Genomic DNA, 19945 nt, shown 5'->3' with positions numbered 1-19945 from the left:
TCTCCCTTTTTTTTAAGGGCCTGATCGGACCCAGAGGTAGGCAGGTGTAAATGGACATAAGTCTGTGTACAGCTGCTTGTCCATAGGGATGAATGGAGAGATGCCCATGGTTTGTATGGCCAGAGGAGACTAAAGTAAATCATATAAACCAGGATGTGTTCTTAGATTGTAGGGGGGAACAAAAAGAATGTCAAATTGCCTCTAAATGCTTTGCATTCAAAGCAGTTCATCAATGAGGACAGGCATCAGCCAATTGTCCCAGCACAGTTTGTGGTGCTACCACATTCAATGTTTCTTGAAAGTGGAGCCAACATGCCCATGTGCGGGTAAATTTAGAGAGCTTATCTTGTGCAACACTGATCAGTTATTCCATTTCAGCTATATGACTGACCCAACAGTACCAATCTGCTAATGTCAGGGAGGTAGTGGTGCCCTATTTTGTGGGGGTACATCGTCTTGCAGCATTTACTAAGTGAAGAGCCAGTGATTTATGGTATTTGGATTTTGGGAGGGAAATATTGTTTAGCACATATTGGGCAGGAGTAAAATCAAGTGTATAAGTGGTGATCTTAGTTATCTTATCATGCACCACACTCCATAATTCCTGCAGTTTCGGGCAGGACCACCAGGCTCAGGGAGCCAGGGAGCCAGGCTCAGATACGCATCTCCATCAGAGAGAGGAGGTTGAAGAAGAAAATTGGAGAAGTGTGGGTGTTCTGTACCCCTCTGAGAAAAGCTTGTATCCCGTTTCCTGAACGGTAACGTTCACTGACCCCTTGTGCATGTGAGTGAGGATTCTATCCCAATCTTCGTCTGTGAGGTTGAGGTCAAGTTGTGTTTCACACATCCAACAGATTTTACTGGTATTTGGGGTGTACAATATAGATATCATGTGGGCATTGTGTCATATTTCCCAAGCAGATAGCTTCAAACAGAGTATGAGAACGAGACCAGTAAGGGAAAGGTCTTGGGTGGTTAAAAAAATTTCTTAATTGAACGTATGTCCAGAAGGGGAAAGGAGATTTTCGCATCTTGGCCTTTAGCGCTTCATAAGATAGGAAGATACCCCTGTGGAAAAAGTGTTCAGTGTATACCTGTTTGTAGGGCCATACGTATTTTAGGAACTGATTAGAAAAACCTAGAGAAAAGTCTGTGTTGTGTCTAAGTGGGGTGAGTGGGCCTGGCTGAGGTGAGATACTTCCATTGAAATCTTAATTTTCACCATGCTCCATGAATGGAGGAGGTGGACTTTTCATTCACCTGTCCTTCCTCCATTTATAGAGCAATTTTCCTTAGGAGAATCAATTTTTATTGAGCAATAGATTGGAATGGCCAGGTATAGTTCGCACTTTCACATGAATGCCTGTGACAGGTCCAGCAGTTCATATTAATCCTCACAACACCGGAAAGATCATAGCTGCTAGGGTTATGAAAGGGACACTTTTTATTCACAGTAAGTACTGTCCCTGGTGAAGGGCGTGGCCGGTTGTAGGAGAGAGTGAGAGTGATGGTGTGAGTGTACGTGAACCTCCACTCCTCCCTTCCCCTGGGTGAAAACTATGCCGCTGCACTGCACCTAAAATCGGATCCCTATCCCAGGAAAACATGGACTTAAGGCTATCTTTACCTGCTTGATAGCCGGAGCTAGAAGCCAGATACTGGAAACCGCCGGGCGCTGGGTTACTGTAATCGCGGTTTCCCCACTGTGTGCGCCTTCCTGGTCGGATAGGGAAGCTGTGATCGGCGACACCTAGAGGCGGCTTGCACTGCACGGAGGAGCGGTGAGTGTGTGGAGCTGCCCGACGCCGCCGGGACCACCGAGATCTCGCAAGACTACGTGACCCCACAGAGCGAGTCTCCCTGTTACTCGTCTCTCCATAGCACAGCCCGAGAGCTGGGAGAGCTGGGGGGGCGAACCGGAGAAGAGCGGAGGATATGACTGGAGCCATTAGAGCCACCAGAAGACGGTACCAGAGGCAAAGAGAAAAGGCAGAGCACATGTGAGGGGACGGGTAAGGAGACAATTATCGCAGCACTCAGAGATAAACACTTGAGGCTTCCCTGTGTTTCCCTGTGTCTCCCTGTGCCTCTTGTATTAGAAGCTCCATAATATACAGACTGTCTTTTTTTTTGTTTATTTCCTTTGCCTCTTTTTCATTAAAAAAATATATATATATATATTTTCTTTAAAAGAGGGGAGTGGACCTAATATCCCCTAAAGGTCAAGGAGTGATTAAAAGTCGGAAGATCCTCCCCTTCTTTCCCCCTTTTTATTTAGTCTGCTAGTTGTATAGCCTGCTTGATATGGCATATAGCGCATATATAATATTGCATATAGTCCAGTCTGCAGCCCAGTCAAATTCAAAGGGGGACTGCCCTCCTACATGACCTGCTGTGGTGTGGGGGTCCTCGACAGCCTTTAGGAGCCCTTAAGAGATCTGCTCCCCCCCCTTTTTTGCTGGGGGGACACCCTACTCCACCCTACTCCAATTCTTATTTGCCATGTTTACTATGAATAAAAAAACGTGGGCCTGAGGACCAGCCACACTCAGAGGGAGCCCCTACTACACGGTCCGCCAAGGAAAAGGAGAAAGGTAGCCAGGCTGCAGCAGTCAAGTTGGAGCGTTTTGTCCACCCCTCCCAGACTACATCTCATTCACCCACTAAAGGGGGTCTATCACCATCAGCTACACAGCCCAAGGGTCTTGCAGGGTCATCGGCTGCCAGGAAGAGCCAGGGGTCGACGGTTTCTAAACCAAACAATCCAGCCAACCTAACTGGGACCAAACCCCCGATTACTAAAGGGCTTGGAGGGGGGGGGGGCGCATGGAACCGTACCTGTATTGGCTATGCTTGCGACATCTGATCTTGCTACTGTACCCGGCTCTGAACTGCTAGAAGAGCCTACATTGAAAGATGTTCTGCGTGCTGTCAATGACTGTAAAGAATTTATTGTGGGCTTTGACAGTCGGTTAAAGAGCCTGAGGGATGAGCTTGTTTCAATACATTAGGATATGCACAAAACTACTGAGCGAATAAGCACTGTCGAGGATACCCTATATCCATTTGAGAATGAACTTAGGGGGCTACAGGAGAAAACGAACCACCAAGCAGCTAAATTAGATGAAATTGAAAATAGACTCCGAAGGAACAACGTTCGAGTGATCGGTTTCCCGGAACGGAGTGAAGGGCCTAACACTATATCATTTATGGAGGGTTGGCTCAGGTAAATTTTTGGCCCTGCCACCTTTTCACCCTTATTTTCCATTGAGAGAGCTCACAGGGTACCTTTCAAACCTCCGCAGGCAGGGGGGCGCCCTAGATCACTACTCTTCAAGCTTTTTTATTATGGCGACAAAGTCACTTTGCTCCAAAAAGCCAGGGAGATGGGGGATATCATGTACAATGGAGCTAGAGTTTCATTCTACCCTGACTTTTATCCAGATCTACAAAAACGCAGAGCCGAATTCATGCCAATTAAACGCACCCTACAGCAGCATAAAGTATGCCTTACTGTATCCAGCTCGCTTACGGGTCACAGCACTGGGCAGGACTTTTTTTTTTAACTCACTGGCAGAAGGGGTACAATGGCTGGAAGTTAACCGCAAGGATCTGTAGACATTTGCTATTTCTATGTCCTCCTCCTTTTTCTTTCTACATGTAGTGTATATATGTCATTGAAATAATTTTTCGTAGGATTCTACAAAAAAAAATATATTTTTTTTGACCACTTGGTGCCTGCACATAAATGTTAATGATGTTGACGTTGGGGACGCTTTTGAACTTGTCCCCCTTTTTTTTTGAACACTTTAAACACTTGGGGCCAGATTCACGTAGCTGCGCGGCGGCGTAACGTATCTCATTTACGTTATACCGCCGCAAGTTTTCAGCGCAAGTGCTTGATTCACAAAGCACTTGCCTGTAAACTTGCGGCGGCGTAGCGTACATGCGTTTGGCGCAAGCCCGCCTAATTCAAATGGGGCGTGTACCATTTAAATTAGGCGCGTTCCGGCGCCGAACGTACTGCGCATGCTCCGTTTTGTAATTTCCCGCCGTGCTTTGCGCGAAATGACGTCGCCCCGACGTAATGTTTTGAACGGCGACGTGCGTTACGTCCTTTCGTTTCCCGGACGACTTACGCAAAAAAAAAATTGAAATTCGACGCGGGAACGACGACCATACTTAGACAGCCCATGTTAATTTTTACACCACCTAAATAGCAGCCGTAACTTTGCGACGGGAAAAGCCAACTAGCGACGACGTAAGAGAATGCGACGAACGCTCGTACCTTCGTGGATCGCCGTAAACAGCTAATTAGCGTAGCCGACGCGGGAAACGACGCGAACTCCACCCAGCGGGCGCCGAAGTATTGCATCCTAAGATCCGAAGGCGTACGAAGCCGTACGCCTGTCGGTTCTTAGCCAAATGCCGTCGTATCTTTGTTTGTGAATTCAAAATAAAGATACAAGTACGCCGGAGTATAAGCAGATACTCCGGCGTACTGTTTCTGTGAATCTGGCCCTTGGTTGTTTACACATGACAAACAGCACCACAGGATCAACGGCACCAAATGACTCAACTTCTATTGTTGCTATTTTTTGTGGGGGTCTTCCTTCTTTTTCTTTTTTTGGAGGGGAGGGTGGGAATAGAGAGGGAATAACACGTATCTGAAAAAAAGGTTATTGGACTAATTTTTTGGACCTTGTCACTTTTAATATTTGCACTATGTACACTTTAATAATGCCAATGGATTTAACTTGTTTGGGCCGCTATACCTACGGAATATTTGTTTAATTGAGGGTTTTTTATGCTGGGCACTTTCTTTTTTCTTTTTGGGAAGTGGGGATTCAGATTTTGATTAAAAAGTTGGGGGAAGGGGGGGGGGGTGCGATGCTCTCACTCCCTAATGGAGGGAGGGAGGGAAACGAGTGTAAAAATGGGAGGGTGGTTGTGGTTAGGTGAGAGTGGCGAGGCCACAGGTGAAGCCCTAGGGGGGAGCCCAAGTGGGCAGAGGGGGAGAGGAGGGGGGAGGAGGGATTGGGTAGGGGGGTGTTGGGAGGGGGGTAGTGGGGAGGTGGAGTTTGCAAAGCAGCGGGGGGGGGGGGTCAGGGGTTGGGAGGGAAGGGGAGAAGGAGAGGGAGGGATGGGATAAGGGATGGAGACAAAGGGTATAAGATTTTGAACTTACTATTTCAAACATTATTAGGAGAGGTCAGGGGTGACCAGAGTGGTTGATCTTAGCCTGAGCGAGCAGTTGGAAGAGACGGAAGAAAGGCTACTCTATGTCACTGTTGATCTTTGCTTATTCTTTTATATATGTAGGGCATGGCTTGGAGGATTAGATCATGGAATGTGCGAGGGCTGGGGGACCCCATTAAGAGAGCGCTGGTTCTGGCATCAATGGAGGGGAGGGGACCGGGGATACTCTGCTTACAGGAGACACACCTAACTAGAGATACAATGGCTCAGCTGGGATCACGGAAATTTCCATTTCGCTACCACTCTGTACACTCCTCATATTCGAGGGGGGTGAGCATAATGGTGGGGAAAGGGGTGTCATTTACTTGTGAAAAGAGTTGGATAGACGAACAGGGACGGTATATATTTTTGTCTTGTACTATTGAGAATAGGCCCTATGTACTAGCTAATATCTACATCCCCCCCTTTAACTTCGCTGTCCTACAGAAATTAGTGGAATTTATGTTGGATAAATCGAGTATTCCCCTGATAGCAGTGGGCGACTATAACAAAGTCCTTGATAGAGCCTCTGACAGGTTTCCTTCGATGTATGAACCAAATACAGAACGAGGGGGCCAGCTAGCCCATTTTTTGGAGGAGACAGGACTAAGGGATATCTGGCGCATCCGCCACCCCCAGACTCGGCAATACTCCTGTTTTTTCTAGCTCCCATGCTACTTTGTCCAGAATTGATATGGCGTTGGGAATGAATTGGTATTGGGCATGGTGAAGGAGAGTATAGCCCAAGAGGGGTCTCAGACCACTCACCGCTAGAACTAGTAATTAGGAAGGGTGATAGAACCCCTCCAAGAGAGTGGAAAATTAGTCCATATTGGCTTGAGCTGCTTTGCGAACCGCAATGATTGCTGAACAGCCTGAAAGAATATGTTCAAATTAATACATGCTCGGCGGCGGTTGATGTGGTCTGGGACTCTCTAAAGGCTTATTTAAGGGGCTTGCTGATTCAGAGGGTGGCGAGACTACAAAGGGAATCCAGGGCGAGGGAAAAAGATCTCAGACGTGAGGTGATGGTAGCCGAACAACAATACATTGTGGATCCGTCCTTGTGCAGGCAAATAGAATGGCTGGATAAACAGCAGATCTATAGAGTGGCCATTATGAGAAAGGCAGAAAATCGCCAAATCTTCCAGAGACAATCTCAATTTGGTGAAAGAGAGAAAGTGGGACGAGTGCTGTCTTTGCTGGTTCGGGCTAACACACCCTCTTCCAATATTGCGGCAATAAGGCACACGTTCTATGACTTTTATAAATCCCTGTACAAATCCAGGGGAGGAAATGACGGCATGGAAACCTTTTTTCAGGGAATTACAATTCCAACTTTGTCAGAAAAGGACAAAAAAAACTTGGAATCCCCTGTTACACTGGAAGAAATACAGCTCGCAGTGGCGGGGATGTCTAGCCATAAATCACCTGGCCCTGACGGGCTTCCAATAGAGATTTACAAGCGATATGGCGAAATATTGTTACCAGAACTGCTGCAGACATTGAAATGCACTTTCTCTGAGGGGCATCTCCCTCCCTCTATGGTAGAAGCAACGGTTATTGTAATTCACAAAGAGGGAAAGGATCAACTAGATCCCTCCTCCTATAGCCCAATCTCATTGCTCTGTACGGACGTAAAAATTCTTGCCAAGGTCCTGGCAACTGGCTTAAATGGGTGTATTGTGAGCCTTATTCACCCTGATCAGTCAGGGTTCATTCCAAACAGGTCAACAAGCATTAAGATCAGAAGGGCCTTTTTAAATATACAGATCCCCACCGATAAGGAGGGCCCTAGAGCACTGTTGGCCCTTGATGCCGCTAAGGCATTTGACAGCTTTGAGTGGCCATACCTGTGGAAGGTATTAGAGAGCTTTGGATTCGGCCCATCTTTTATTAGGTGGGTCAAACTTTTGTATAGCGAGCCACGAGCAAAAATTAAAATAAATGGCGAAATGTCAGACCAATTCAAACTGGAAAGGGGAACGAGGCATGGTTCCCCCTTCTCCCCACTCCTGTTTGCACTCGCTATGGAACCTTTAGCTATTAAAGCTAGGCTCATGGAAGATATACAGGGGTTCAAAAGGGGCTCGGTGGAAGACAGGATATCGCTATTTGCGGACGATGTCCTGTTCTTTATAGGAGATGTTGATCGCTCGCTGGATCCAGTGGTCCAAATGGTTAGGGAGTTTGGACGGTTCTCGGGATTGGCCATCAACTGGGATAAGTCGGCTCTGCTTCCAATAGACCCACTATGTGACCAGACGATAGTTAAAATGACCCAAATGACCCAGTTGAAAATCATCACAAAAGTAAAATACTTGGGGGTTTGGATTACTCGAAATGTTAAGGAGTACACCAGCAAAAATATAGTTCCACTATTACTTAAATTGAAACAAAAAAAAGACATTTGGTACCGCCTCCCTCTCTCCGTAGCTGGGCGATGCAACTTAATAAAGATGATTTGGCTTCCCCAGATATTATATGTACTTCACAACGCCCCGATTTGGGTAAGTCAAATATGGTTTAAAAGAATGGAAACATTATTCAGGGAGTTAATGTGGAAAGGAGGACAGGCCAGAATTAGTTTACAGACTATGCAACTCCCGGTAAAGGAGGGGGGGATGGTGGTCCAAAACCAGAGACCATATTTCCTAGCGTCCCAGCTCCCAGCTACAGCATCTAGCGGGTTGTGGCACCCAAAAACCAGGTAACGATAGCTACAGATTAATGCTATTAGGGACCCCACATAAAATATTGGTAGAAGCCCCTAAAAAAATGTTTGATTTAGACTGGAATCAGAGCGATTAATGCCCCATATGCCCCATATGCAAGGCAACAGGAGACCTGATTCACAAGGTCTGGAGGTGCCCTAAGCTTTTTAGGTATTGGATAGGAGTAATAAATAGGCTTAATAGAACTTTCAAGACCTTCTTAGAGCCAGAGGCTAAAGCTTGCCTTTTAGGGTGTATGGAGGACTATAAAGTTCTACCAGGAGCCCTGGAAGGTGTGTTGAGGTGTTTATTCCAAGCACGTAAGATAATAGCACAGAGATGGCAAGCTCATGCCCCTCCATCGGTCAAGAACTGGGCTGAAGTCATCAATGCAATAATCTGGAGTGAGAGGGTGGCTTTTATTAAGCAAGGTAACTACAAAAGATTTGAAAGAGTGTGGGGACCCTGGTTAAGGGAAATGGGTTACCCCCTATAGAGGCTACCCCTATACGCGACCCGGAATCTCTCCCCTCCCAGGAACCAGAATGTCTATTTACTGTATGTGTATAATTCACTGTTGGTGTTTATATATTTGGAATATATATTTTATATCCCTTACAAGAAAATATGTAATGTTAATATTTGGAAAACAATAAAGAAAAATTAAGATTAAAAAAAAAAGTACTGTCCCTGGTGCTGATTTAAAAACATATTTAACCACATCCCACCCGGCCATTGCATATATACGGCTGGGTGGGCACTTCCTCCTTCTGAGTGGACTTTCAGGAATGTCCCTCAGTAGGTGGGGGATCGCGCGCGGACACAACGCATATCCAATCGGCAGGAGGGCTCTGTGATTGGCTATCCTGATCACATGATGACCGTATCCAATCCCAGCCGCCATGTGATGTAAATAGAGAGCCGGATGCTAGACGATTGGCTCTCCTCACACAGAAGTTGTCGGTGAGGAGAGGAGGGCAGATCGCTGCAGCCGGCTGGTGATCAGTGAGTATGAGCTGTTTTTTATAGCTTTTTTTACACACTAATCACCAGCCTAGTGTCCCCACAGAAATTGTAAACACACAAAGTCCCCCCACGATGTCCCCACAAATGTCTGTGATCACACAAACCAATTATTTGGTTAACAGGATTTTTTTTACCAAAGACATGTAGCAGAAAACATTTTGGCTTAAATTTATGACAAAATTAGATTTTATTAGATTTCTTTTAAAATGGAAAGTGGAAATGCAAATGTCTGCTCTTTTTTCACTTATATAGGTAAAAATAAAAAACGTAGTCATGAATAAGTAACACCAAAAGAAAGCTCCATTTGTGCAAACAAAAAAAATGTAATTTGGGTACAGCGTAGCATGACCGTGCAATTGTCATTGAAAGTGCGAGAGCGGTTAAAAGCTAAAAATTGGCCTGGGAAGGAAGGTGTGAAAGTGCCCAGTATTAAAGTAGTTAACCTAAAGGGGATGTGCCATGAAAAAAAAAATTAAAAGCCAGCAGCTACAAATACTGCAGCTGCTAACGTTTAATATTAGGACACTTACCTGTCCTGGAGTCCAGCGCCGTCCGCAGCAGAGAACGAGCGATCGCTCGTCACTCTGCTGTTCCCCCCGCCATCCTCAGTGAGGGAACCAGGAAGTGAAGTGCTCCGGCTTCACTACCCGATTCCCTACGGCGCATGCGCGAGTTGCGCTGCGCCGCTGATTGGCTCCCGCTGTGCTCTGGGTGGCTGGAAGTGGGTGCAAATACCTGTCTTTAGACAGATATCTGCACCCCCTCCCCCCTGAAAGGTGTCAAATGTGACACCGGAGGGGGGGGGGGGTTCCGATCAGCGTGAGTTCCACTTTAGGGTGGAGCTCCGCTTTTACTTAAGCTTTAGAGCACACTGTCCCTCTGGAATAAAAATGTTGGGCCTCATGACTTGTCATTGCAATAGAAGAGTTCTCATTAACGCATAAATATAAGGTAATTAGAAATGCTGTTTTTTGTCTGACTGAAGGCTGGGTGCCATGCATAAAGGAGCTATATACTGCAAGTGTGTTTTGTAATACATACTGGTACTGGTTAACCTCCATCTTATCTAAATGCTGAAAATTTGTCTTCTGTCAGACAAACTGAGGAAGTGGTAAAAACCTAGCTCAGACCCCGCACATGAAGAGGAGCTCTGTGTCAGGAAATTCAAATAAAGCCAAAGTGACAGCATGTGTGACCAACAGTGTTGTGCACTTAACCCTTATATTATATCACATTTTATTTAAATATGGAAGGGTCACTGAAATTTGACTGATCAAATTAAAAGATACATGTAAACTATCCCCAGTGGTAGTCAAACATAAATGGACGTGCTGATTAATTCTAAAAACTGTTGTTCAATATTACTGAGACAATATTTGACTTTTAAAGTATAAGTCCAGCCAAAACGTTTAAATCCTGACACAGGTTTAACCTTCAAAAATGTAATTTGCATTTTTTTTTTTGCTTTTGTGTGCTCCCATTGAATGCATGTCCTCTCACTTAAATAGGTAGTAAACCACACAAAAAAAATACAGAAAAAATGTCCCCTGCAGGATTATAGCATAATGTACTAGTATACAATGCATACTAGCACATTATAAAAACACCTTACCTGAAAACTAAGCCGGATGACGTCACCCAAAGGCCCCGTCCCATGCCAATATAAGTAGTGGCACACTGCAGACCCAGAAAGTGTCAAATCAACATCGGAGGAAAAACAGAGGGAGAAGCACAGAGAGGAGACCCGGCAGAGGCAGAAGACAGTGAAAAGAGAAGAACCGGAGAGGGCTAGAAGACATCAGCGGAGAAGAACCGGAGAGGAGAGAAGAAATCAGGAGAGATGATGGAGCTGATTTAATAAATTATTTTGTCAAAAATCTGCGTATTGTTTTTATTTTTGACACTTTTTTTAGGTGAATGGGCAGGGGTACATTGAACCCCATACTCATTAACATAGAGTGGGGGGCCAGGATCTGGGGGCTTCCAGATTCTGATAAGCCCCCAGCCCGCAGACACTGACAAGCACCAGCAAGAGTTTTCTGGAAGAGGCCCTTGTCCTCATCAACATGGGGACAAGGTGCTTTGGGGTGGGAGGCTCCCCTGCCCCAAAGCACCCACCCCCCATGTTGAGGGCATGTGGCCTGGTATGGTTCAGTAGGAGGGGGTGCTCGCTCGTCCCCACCCCCTTTCTCAACCTGCCGCACTGCGTGCTCGGATAAGGGTCTGGTATGCTCTTGGAGGGGGAACCCCATGCCGTTTTCTTTTTTAAATTTGGCGTGAAGTTTCCCTATAAGAGCCATACCAGACACAAAGTGCCTGGCATTGTCAGGACCAAAGTCAGATCCCTGTTCATTGAAGTCGGTCGGAGATGTTGGACTTTAGGTTGCAGGGCAAAGTCAAATCCACAGTGGTACGACTGTACAATCTGATGGAATGCTTCCAAAATTAGGGGAAAATTGCTACACATATGGCATTGACGCGTTTCACACTATTACTTAGTGCTTACTCATAGCGATGAGTAAGCACTAAGTAATAGTGCGAAACGCGTCAACTGTATGCCCCTGTTTTTGCTGTGATGTATGGTTTTTGATAACCTGTACCAATAAAATGCAACCGAAAAGGTTTTTTCCAGAGTGCGGCTGTCCAAATACTTCTTTCTACTAATCCAAGTCGGATCCCCGTCGCTTCTATGACGCGCTCGCTGGAATGTGCTTTTTCTATTCCAGATAGTGCGAGATGTCGGCACTATGTCGCCGAGAACAAGCGCGATGCCGTCGTGCTGGAAACACATTCTCGGCGACAGGTATTGTACATCCAGAAAATGTACAAAGCCAGAAAAATATAAACGGCCATCACAAGAACCAAGAAGCCATCTATGAACTTCTGAACTGCAATATATTTGTTATTCTTGGGTTGACATATACTTTGTATAACAAAATATGTAAAATCTAAATTCATAATCAATAAACCACAAAACAATAAGTTGGCACTTTAAGATTTGCTTTATTGATCATGGGTTTTGAAGTTTTGAAACATGGATTATTTATGGCACAGCTGCAATCAATTCTAATCTATTTTAGGATTGTGTTTTAGGGGTTTTTATTTGTAGTAGCAGCAGCAGCAGTGGAATTGTGTTTCTATTTTTGTGGTTACACATTTAACTTATCAGATTACACTGTCACTATCCTGAACACAGACTAGGTGAGATCCAATAAAATATGAAAAAATAACAAACGGTAATCATTGAGCTATGACCCGGTACAAAGAGGAACTGAAACAAATAAATATAGAAGAAACATAAAATATTGCATCTGTGCACAGGAAACGTAACTATTAGGGCATGTTTCACAAAACTTATATGCAACATTCAGAATTATGTGAATATCTGTACAGGGAACAATAAATGTAGAAGTCAATTATACCTTCTGACCTGTGGACAGATCTCACTCCATACAGAACATTGGCTGGGGTGCAGCCACACAGTAAAGTCAGTATACATAATCAAAATATATTGGGGGCACTCTCAAGTTTTGAAATAGGAGCTAATGGAAATCAACAATGTTTATTACATTGACATTTGGAGAGAGCACTGGCCATCTTTCTGAAGAAAGACATCTTGAGAAAGACGGCAAGCGTGTTATCGAAAAAAGGAGTGTCAACCCCAGGGGTTCATTTATTATGAACCCCTTATTACCTTGTATGGTAGGCTGAGCTGGATTAGTATACTCAACCACCCAGTGAATCCAGAGCTGTCTCACTGTGATTCGCTGAAGGTCACAAAAATCAGGGTTCCATGCCGCTATCTTTTTCGTGACCTCATCAGGAGGCCAGCTGTCTTTTCTAGATGCTAGGAGACAGCTTCTTGAAAATACTCACAGTGAGCAGTGGGTTCTACCAGTGGCGGCTGGTGGATTAAACAGCCCACCCCCCGGGTCGGTTAGTCAGTAGCACTTACCCTATAACCAGCGGCTTCCCCTGCTCTGCGCTGACTTCCCCAGCTCTGCGGCCTCCCGATCTCCTGCTGTTCTCCTGTGGCCTCTTGTTCTCCGGGTCTTCACGGCAGCCTCCGTTTCCTCCGTCCTCCTCTGTGGCCAATTGGGAGTCTTCTCTTTTCAATCGAATAAATCTCACACCCGCTTCTGATTGGCCAGATTAAGAAACAGTGTTTCTACATTCACTGTTGTAACACACCTAGATGGGATCGGAGCTCATCCTCTGCGTCCCAAGCCCACTCTATTTTGAAGCCTATTAGAGCCTCTGGCTCTAATCAGGTGCTTCAATAAAAAAAAACTGCATCTGTAATTCATGCACCCGGGCCCTGAAAGGTGCCAGACACATTAATTGGGGGCAACCATGGATAGATTCATGCTATGCATGAATCTATCCATTACCTTATAGGGGGTGGAGTGGAGAGAGGGGGCGGCACCTGGGTGGGAGCTCCTAATGGACGGGCCACCACTGGGTTCTACACATTTCCGAAGCCTACTGGGGTCCACAATGTGTACGACTTCCTCATCTACCTGCTCCTGCTCCTCGACGGCTTGATCAATGACACAACGCAATGCACGCTCCAGAAAGAAGGCACAAGGTACATTGTCACTGATGGCACCCTGGCTGCACCCTGGCTGCGACTGACCGGTTTGGTGATCTCATCAAATGGCCTCAGAAGTCTGCATGAGTCGCGCATGAGCAGCCACTGGTGCGGTGAAAAAAACCAAGCTCCCCAGAACCTGTCCTGCCGCAGAGTTCGTACAGGTAGTAGTTAACTGCACTTTTCTGCTGGAGCAGCCTATCAAGCATATACAATGTTGAGTTCCATCGCGTCGGGCAGTCACAAATAAGACGTCTGACAGGCAGGTTGTGTCGCCGCTGAATGTCAGCAAGGCGAGCCATGGCCGTGTAAGATCTTCTGAAATGGGACGAGATTTTCCTGGTCTGCCGCAAGATGTCCTGGAGCCCAGGGTATTTGGCAACGAATCGCTACTTGACCAAGTTCAAGACGTGTGCCATGCATGGCACGTGTGTAATTTTGCCCTGTTTCAGCGCGCTCAGCAGATTGGCACCATTGTCGCACACCATTTTACCAACTGTAAAATTGAGCAGTGTTACCCACTGATCTGCCTGTGAACGCAAAAATGAAAGGAGTGCAGGACCAGTGTGGCTCTTGTCTTCCAGACACAACAGACGCAGCACAGAATGGCAACGTCTCACCTGGCGTCTCACCATGTCGAATAGGTTCTGGGGATCTTGGACGGCGCAGCGGAAGAATAAAAGTGATCAAATTTTTATTTTTTTTATTTCAGTGTAAAAAGTAATAAAATAAATAAAAATAAATAAGAAAACAAAAAAAAATTTTTTTAAAGCGCCCCGTCCCGACGAGCTCGCGCGCAGAAGCGAACGCATACGCGAGTAGCGCCCGCATATGAGAACGGTGTTCAAATCTAACGATCGCCGCGATCGTTAGAGCGAGAGCAATAATTCTAGCCCTAGAGCTACTCTGTAGCTCAAAAAATGCAACCTATAGAATTTTTTAAACGTTGCCTATCGAGATTTGTAAGGGTAAAAGTTTGACGCCATGCCACGAGCGGGTGCAATTTTTAAGCGTGACATGTTGGGTATCATTTTACTCGGCGTAACATTATCTTTCACAATATATAAAAAAATTGGGCCAAATTTATTGTTGTCTTATTTTTTAATTCAAAAAAGTGAATTTTTCCCCAAAAAAGTGCGCTTGTAAGACCGCTGCGCAAATACGGTGTGACAAAAAGTATTGCAATAACCACTATTTTATTCTCTAGGGTGTTAGAAAAAAATATATATATATATAATGTTTGGGGGTTTTAAGTAATTTTCTAGCAGAAAAAACTGTTTTAGTCTTGCAAACACCAAATCTGAAAAACACCTAAGGTCTTTAACTACTTAACCCCCGGACCATATTGCTGCCCAAAGACCAGAGTACTTTTTAGGAATTCGGGACTGCGTCGCTTTAACAGACAATTGCGCGGTCGTGCGACGTGGCTCCCAAACAAAATTGGCGTCCTTTTTTTCCCACAAATAGAGCTTTCTTTTGGTGGTATTTGATCACCTCTGCGGTTTTTAGTTTTTGCACTATAAACAAAAATAGAGAGACAATTTTGAAAACAATTCATATTTTTTACATTTTGCTATAATAAATATCCACCAAAAATATATAAAAAAACATTTTTTTTCCTCAGTTTAGGCTGATACGTTTTCTTCTACATATTTTTCGTAAAAAAAATTCGCAATAAGCGTTTATTGATTGGTTTGCGCAAAAGTTATAGCGTTTACAAAATAGGGGGTATTTTTATGTCATTTTTATTATATTTTTTTTACTAGTAATGGCGGCGATCAGCGATTTTTTTTTCGGTATTGCGACATTATGACGGACACTTCGGACACTTTTGACACATTTTTGGGACCATTGGCATTTTTATAGCGATCAGTGCTATAAAAATGCATTGGATTACTATAAAAATGCCACTGGCAGTGAAGGAGTTAACACTAGGGGGCGGGGAAGGGGTTAAGTATGCCTGGGTGTGTTCTTACTGTGGGGGGGTGGCCTCACTAGGGGAAACACTGATCCTCGGTTTATACATTGTATGAACCGAAGATCATCATTTCCCCTGCTGACACACAGCTCCCGGTCCCCGCTCTGTAACGAGCGATTGCGTGTGCCCGGCGGCGATCGCGCCCGCCGGGCACACGCACGGGAGTCGGGGGTGAGCGTGCCTCCGGTGGCGCGCGCGCCCCTAGTGGCGGCTGGGAGAGAGGACGTTATACTATGTGCTCTCGCCCAGCCAAGCCAACTTGCCGACGTATAACGGCGGTGGCGGTCGGCTAGTGGTTAAGTGGCTAGAGAACCGCAGTATATGTGGAAGAAGGTATATGACAAAATCTGTCGATTTGAAGGGCCACTGCTTTATCGCACCAGTTGTGAAACTTTTTTTTCAGGAAATTTTGTTAATGTGTGTAGCAGAGGTAACGCAGCGAATGAGGCAAAAATTCAGCAGTAACCACATACACCGCCAGTCACAATGCTACACAATACAAATCCACTATAATATGCTTTCTATATTCGAAAGTATATTATAAAAGTATATTACACCTATATACTGCAGAGCAAGTAGTACATCTATACCAGTGCTTGAAAGGACTTTTGTGGACCTGTTAGGTAAGGATTTGTGTCACTACAGTCTGTCCCTGCTGGAAACAGCAACCTGTCTCTACACTGAGAAAAAGTATATGAATGTATTACACACCTATGTACTGCAGAGCAAGTAGCACACCTATACCAGAGCTTGAAAGGACTTTTGTGGACCTGTTAGGTAAGGATTTGTGTCACTACAGTCTGTCCCTGCTGGAAACAGCAACCTGTCCCTACACTGACAAAAAGTATATGAATGTATTTCACCTATATACTGCACAGCAAGTAGTACACCTATACCAGTCCTTAAAAGGACTTTTGTGGACCTTTTAGATATCTATTGGATTGAATACAGCCTGTCCCTGCTCCAAACACCAACCTCTCCTTACACTGACAAAAAGCAGAATGTAAGATGCCTGCCAGATCAGGTCTATTTATAAGGTAGGGGGTATGTCCATATGCTGAAATGTCTCAATTGGCTGTCCTGCACCAGTTGATGAATGTGTCATAGGTCAAAGTTTTTACCCATGTAACATTGCGGACTGCCGCGAACATCGCCAGATGTCCGCCGGTGCGGCGGACGGCGAACATGCTAAGTTCGCCGTGAAAACGACCACCAGGCGAACCGGCAGGCCATCTCTACTTATGGTAAGGGGTGTAAGTCTCCAAATCAAGTTGGGAAGGTGCTGTTCATTTAAAATGAGGGTACTGAGAGAAGGAGGAGTGGAGAGTGTCGCGGGGGACCCCAAAAGAGGAGGTAAGGGGCAACTTTGTGCAATGCCATTGCAGAGAGCAAGTAAGTATAATTTTTTTTTAATTTTAATATATATATAAAAAAAAAAAAAAAACAGCCTTTAGAATCACTTTAAAAGTACAAAGCCTTTTCAATCTGTGCTGAACCAGGCCAGGACAAATCTAAAATTGTCAGCTCATGTGGGAAACCAGTATGTACTCCATCTAGGACAGATAACATCTATGATAAGGTTTTATTTCTCCCTTCATGTTACAGGGAGTAGCAAAAATACTATTGGTTTTATTAGTAAATACCATGCATAGTGGAAAAAATTTGTTCAGATGTTATCTGGAAGATGAATGTACATATAGTGCTTTAGAATACTGTAATTAATGTTATTACTGTGATATTGCAGAACTATTACATCACAAGAGCCAGTCAATTTTTACAACCACTGTTGGTAAACAAATAAAAGTCAAATTTGTGCACTAAAATATTTCACTTATCGAGCCAAATCTTAAAAGCTGAAGTTTTATAAAAAAAATTAAAATCAGCATCAAGGACAATACTTAATGAATGGTGAGTGTTTTTATTTTGGTACCTGCTCTTTTCTTTTAAAGGGTAACTCCACTTTCTTTAAAGTGGAGGTTCACCCGAAAAGTTATTTTTTTTTTTATTTTTTTTTTTCAGATCCAAATGAACCTATCAATTGGTACCATATATTTCAAGAATATTAAATACATTAGGCAAACAAGTACAAGTCAATTATACAGTCACAGTTAAAAAAAATTAAGTTATTTCCACTGAATTTTCATTGCCAAAGTGGACATTAATTCTTCCCAGTTCTATATTTGCTGTTTGTTGATGGAATATAATTGTGATGTCAACTGTTGACTCCTTCTCTTATGCATCTGATGTTGTAGATTCGTGTAACTCCAATCTTTTGAAATCATAATTTCTCTTTCCTATGACGTCTTTTATTAACATGTCCAGAATTGCTCTTCCAAGTTCATTCTTCTTTAGTGTCTTCTCTACCTCATTCATAACCCATGGTATGAATACAGTCTCTACATCTCTTTCCACTGGGTCATAGAAATATCTATTATCCCTTAGGCTGCTGAACACAGATGGAATAAGGTCAGCCAGGTACTGCTGTGCAAAAGCCCTTGCTGCCACCTTCTCTGCCGTTTCCTTTTCTTTCAAAAGCATTTCCCTTTGTTGCTGTTTGCGTCGGTCCTTTTCTTCCCTGTGTCTTCTCTCCTGTTCCTCGAGACGTTGTGCCTGAGGAAGTTCAGCATTGCGCAGTTCCTCAAAGGCACGCTGTTGTGCTCTTAAGCTGGCAAGTTCTTCTTCTTCCATTACCTCAAGTAAAGCCTGCTCAACTGTTTTGCCAATCGGCACCTCCAGCAGCGGTTTAACTTCCAGATCAAGGTCAAAAAGTTCTCCTTTCAAAATCTGAGTGGAAACATCAACTCCTGTCTTTGCCGGAATAAACAGAGGTGTAGGTGGTCTGTCCAAAAAGGCATCTGTCTGGCATTCCATATCTTTCTCTTCGACATGGTCACTTAGTTCTTCCAGGTAAAGCTCTGTCTGCACATCAATATGCTTCCTGCCTTCTACTGGCTCTGGGGTCCTGATGCCGCAACAGATCTTTGGCACGTTTCTTTGCCAGTGCTCTTCTGCGCGCTTCTTGTGCTCTCTGAATCTCCACTGGATCTGGCTGAGCTGCCAGGGGTAGTATCAGCTGTGCATATGTGTTACCACGCACCACTCTTCTATCATACATTATATTTCCATAATGATAACTCTCTTCAGACGTGGGTGGTTGTATTGTCCTGTATTTATGGCGGTTTTGAACCACCCTGGGTTGGCTGGAGAATGTGTATGTTCCACTTCCCATTTCTTTATGAGATAGTAATAGAGATGCCATGGCTGTAAAGGGCTTGAAGAACTTTGTAGTATGCTTGATATAACAAGATGCTCTACAAACAACCCTCACCGACCCTCTACAGTGATCAGATGTGCTCTGACAAGCCAGCCCTGACTGTGTACTATAGTGACCTGTAACCAGGCAACACATCTCTTCGAAAAGTACATTTTTAACCTTAGATTGATGCTCATTTTGTCAAGGGGAATCGGGTATTTTTTTTTTTAATCTAAGCAGTACTTACCGTTTTAGAGAGCGATCTTCTCCGCCGCTTCCGGGTATGGGCTGCGGGACTGGGCGTTCCTATTTGATTGACAGTCTCCCGACAGGCTTCCGACGGTCGCATACATCGCGTCACGATTTTCCGAAAGTAGCCGAACGTCGGTGCGCAGGCACCGTATAGAGCCGCACCGACGTTCGGCTTCTTTCGGCTACTCGTGACGCGATGTATGCGACCGTCGGAAGCCTGTCGGAAGACTGTCAATCAAATAGGAACGCCCAGTCCCGAAGACCATACCCGAAAGCGGCGGAGAAGATCGCTCTCTAAAATGGTAAGTACTACTTCGATTTTAAAAAAACTACCCGATTCCCCTTGACAAAATGAGCATTAATCTAAGGTTAAAAAATTTTTTTCGGGTGAACTCCCGCTTTAAGCAAATAAAAAAATATTATAGCGTAGACAGTTGCAACGCGTCATATTGTAATTGAATGTTGTAAAAAATTACCTTTCCTTTTCAATCTGCAGCTCTGTAATTTTCTGTAAAATGCAATGCAATATGGCTAACTGGAGGTGTTCTGCACAATAGCCCCCCCCCCAGAAATTCCTGCTTGTGTAATTGGCTTACAGGTCTGCACTAAGATATAAGTCAGATATCAGGCATCCCCGGCAACAAAAATTTCATTTTTGGTGAGATACTCCCAAAAGGAATGCAGGCCCTGCAATTCTCCTCATTAGATCCCTGCATGTGCAACAGCTAATTGATAACTATAAAATCACTCCCATACAGATTCACTTAGCACATGGACACAAACAAACAGCCATTCCTTTCAGAATAACAAAACGTAGGAATCTGAAACAAAGTTTGTTAAAATCCCTGCAATGTACATAGATAACCCAGAGGCTAATGTTTTTTCTCAACAAA

The 19945-nt window shown here is 44.4% G+C and overlaps 1 protein-coding gene across 1 annotated transcript; it reads right to left on the bottom strand.

The window, feature by feature from the left end:
- Positions 1 to 17559: 17559 nt before the first annotated feature.
- LOC120935352 (radial spoke head protein 3 homolog) lies at positions 17560 to 18905 on the bottom strand. Its single transcript, XM_040347474.1, is given in 2 exon segments — positions 17560 to 18511; positions 18513 to 18905. Coding segments are annotated over 2 exon segments (1026 nt in total). The 5' UTR covers positions 18807 to 18905; the 3' UTR covers positions 17560 to 17779.
- Between the last annotated feature and the right edge of the window lie 1040 nt (positions 18906 to 19945).

Source organism: Rana temporaria, chromosome 4 (assembly GCF_905171775.1).
Source record: "Rana temporaria chromosome 4, aRanTem1.1, whole genome shotgun sequence".
Taxonomy (NCBI): domain Eukaryota; kingdom Metazoa; phylum Chordata; class Amphibia; order Anura; family Ranidae; genus Rana; species Rana temporaria.
This window is presented reverse-complemented; position numbering and strand designations above follow the sequence as displayed.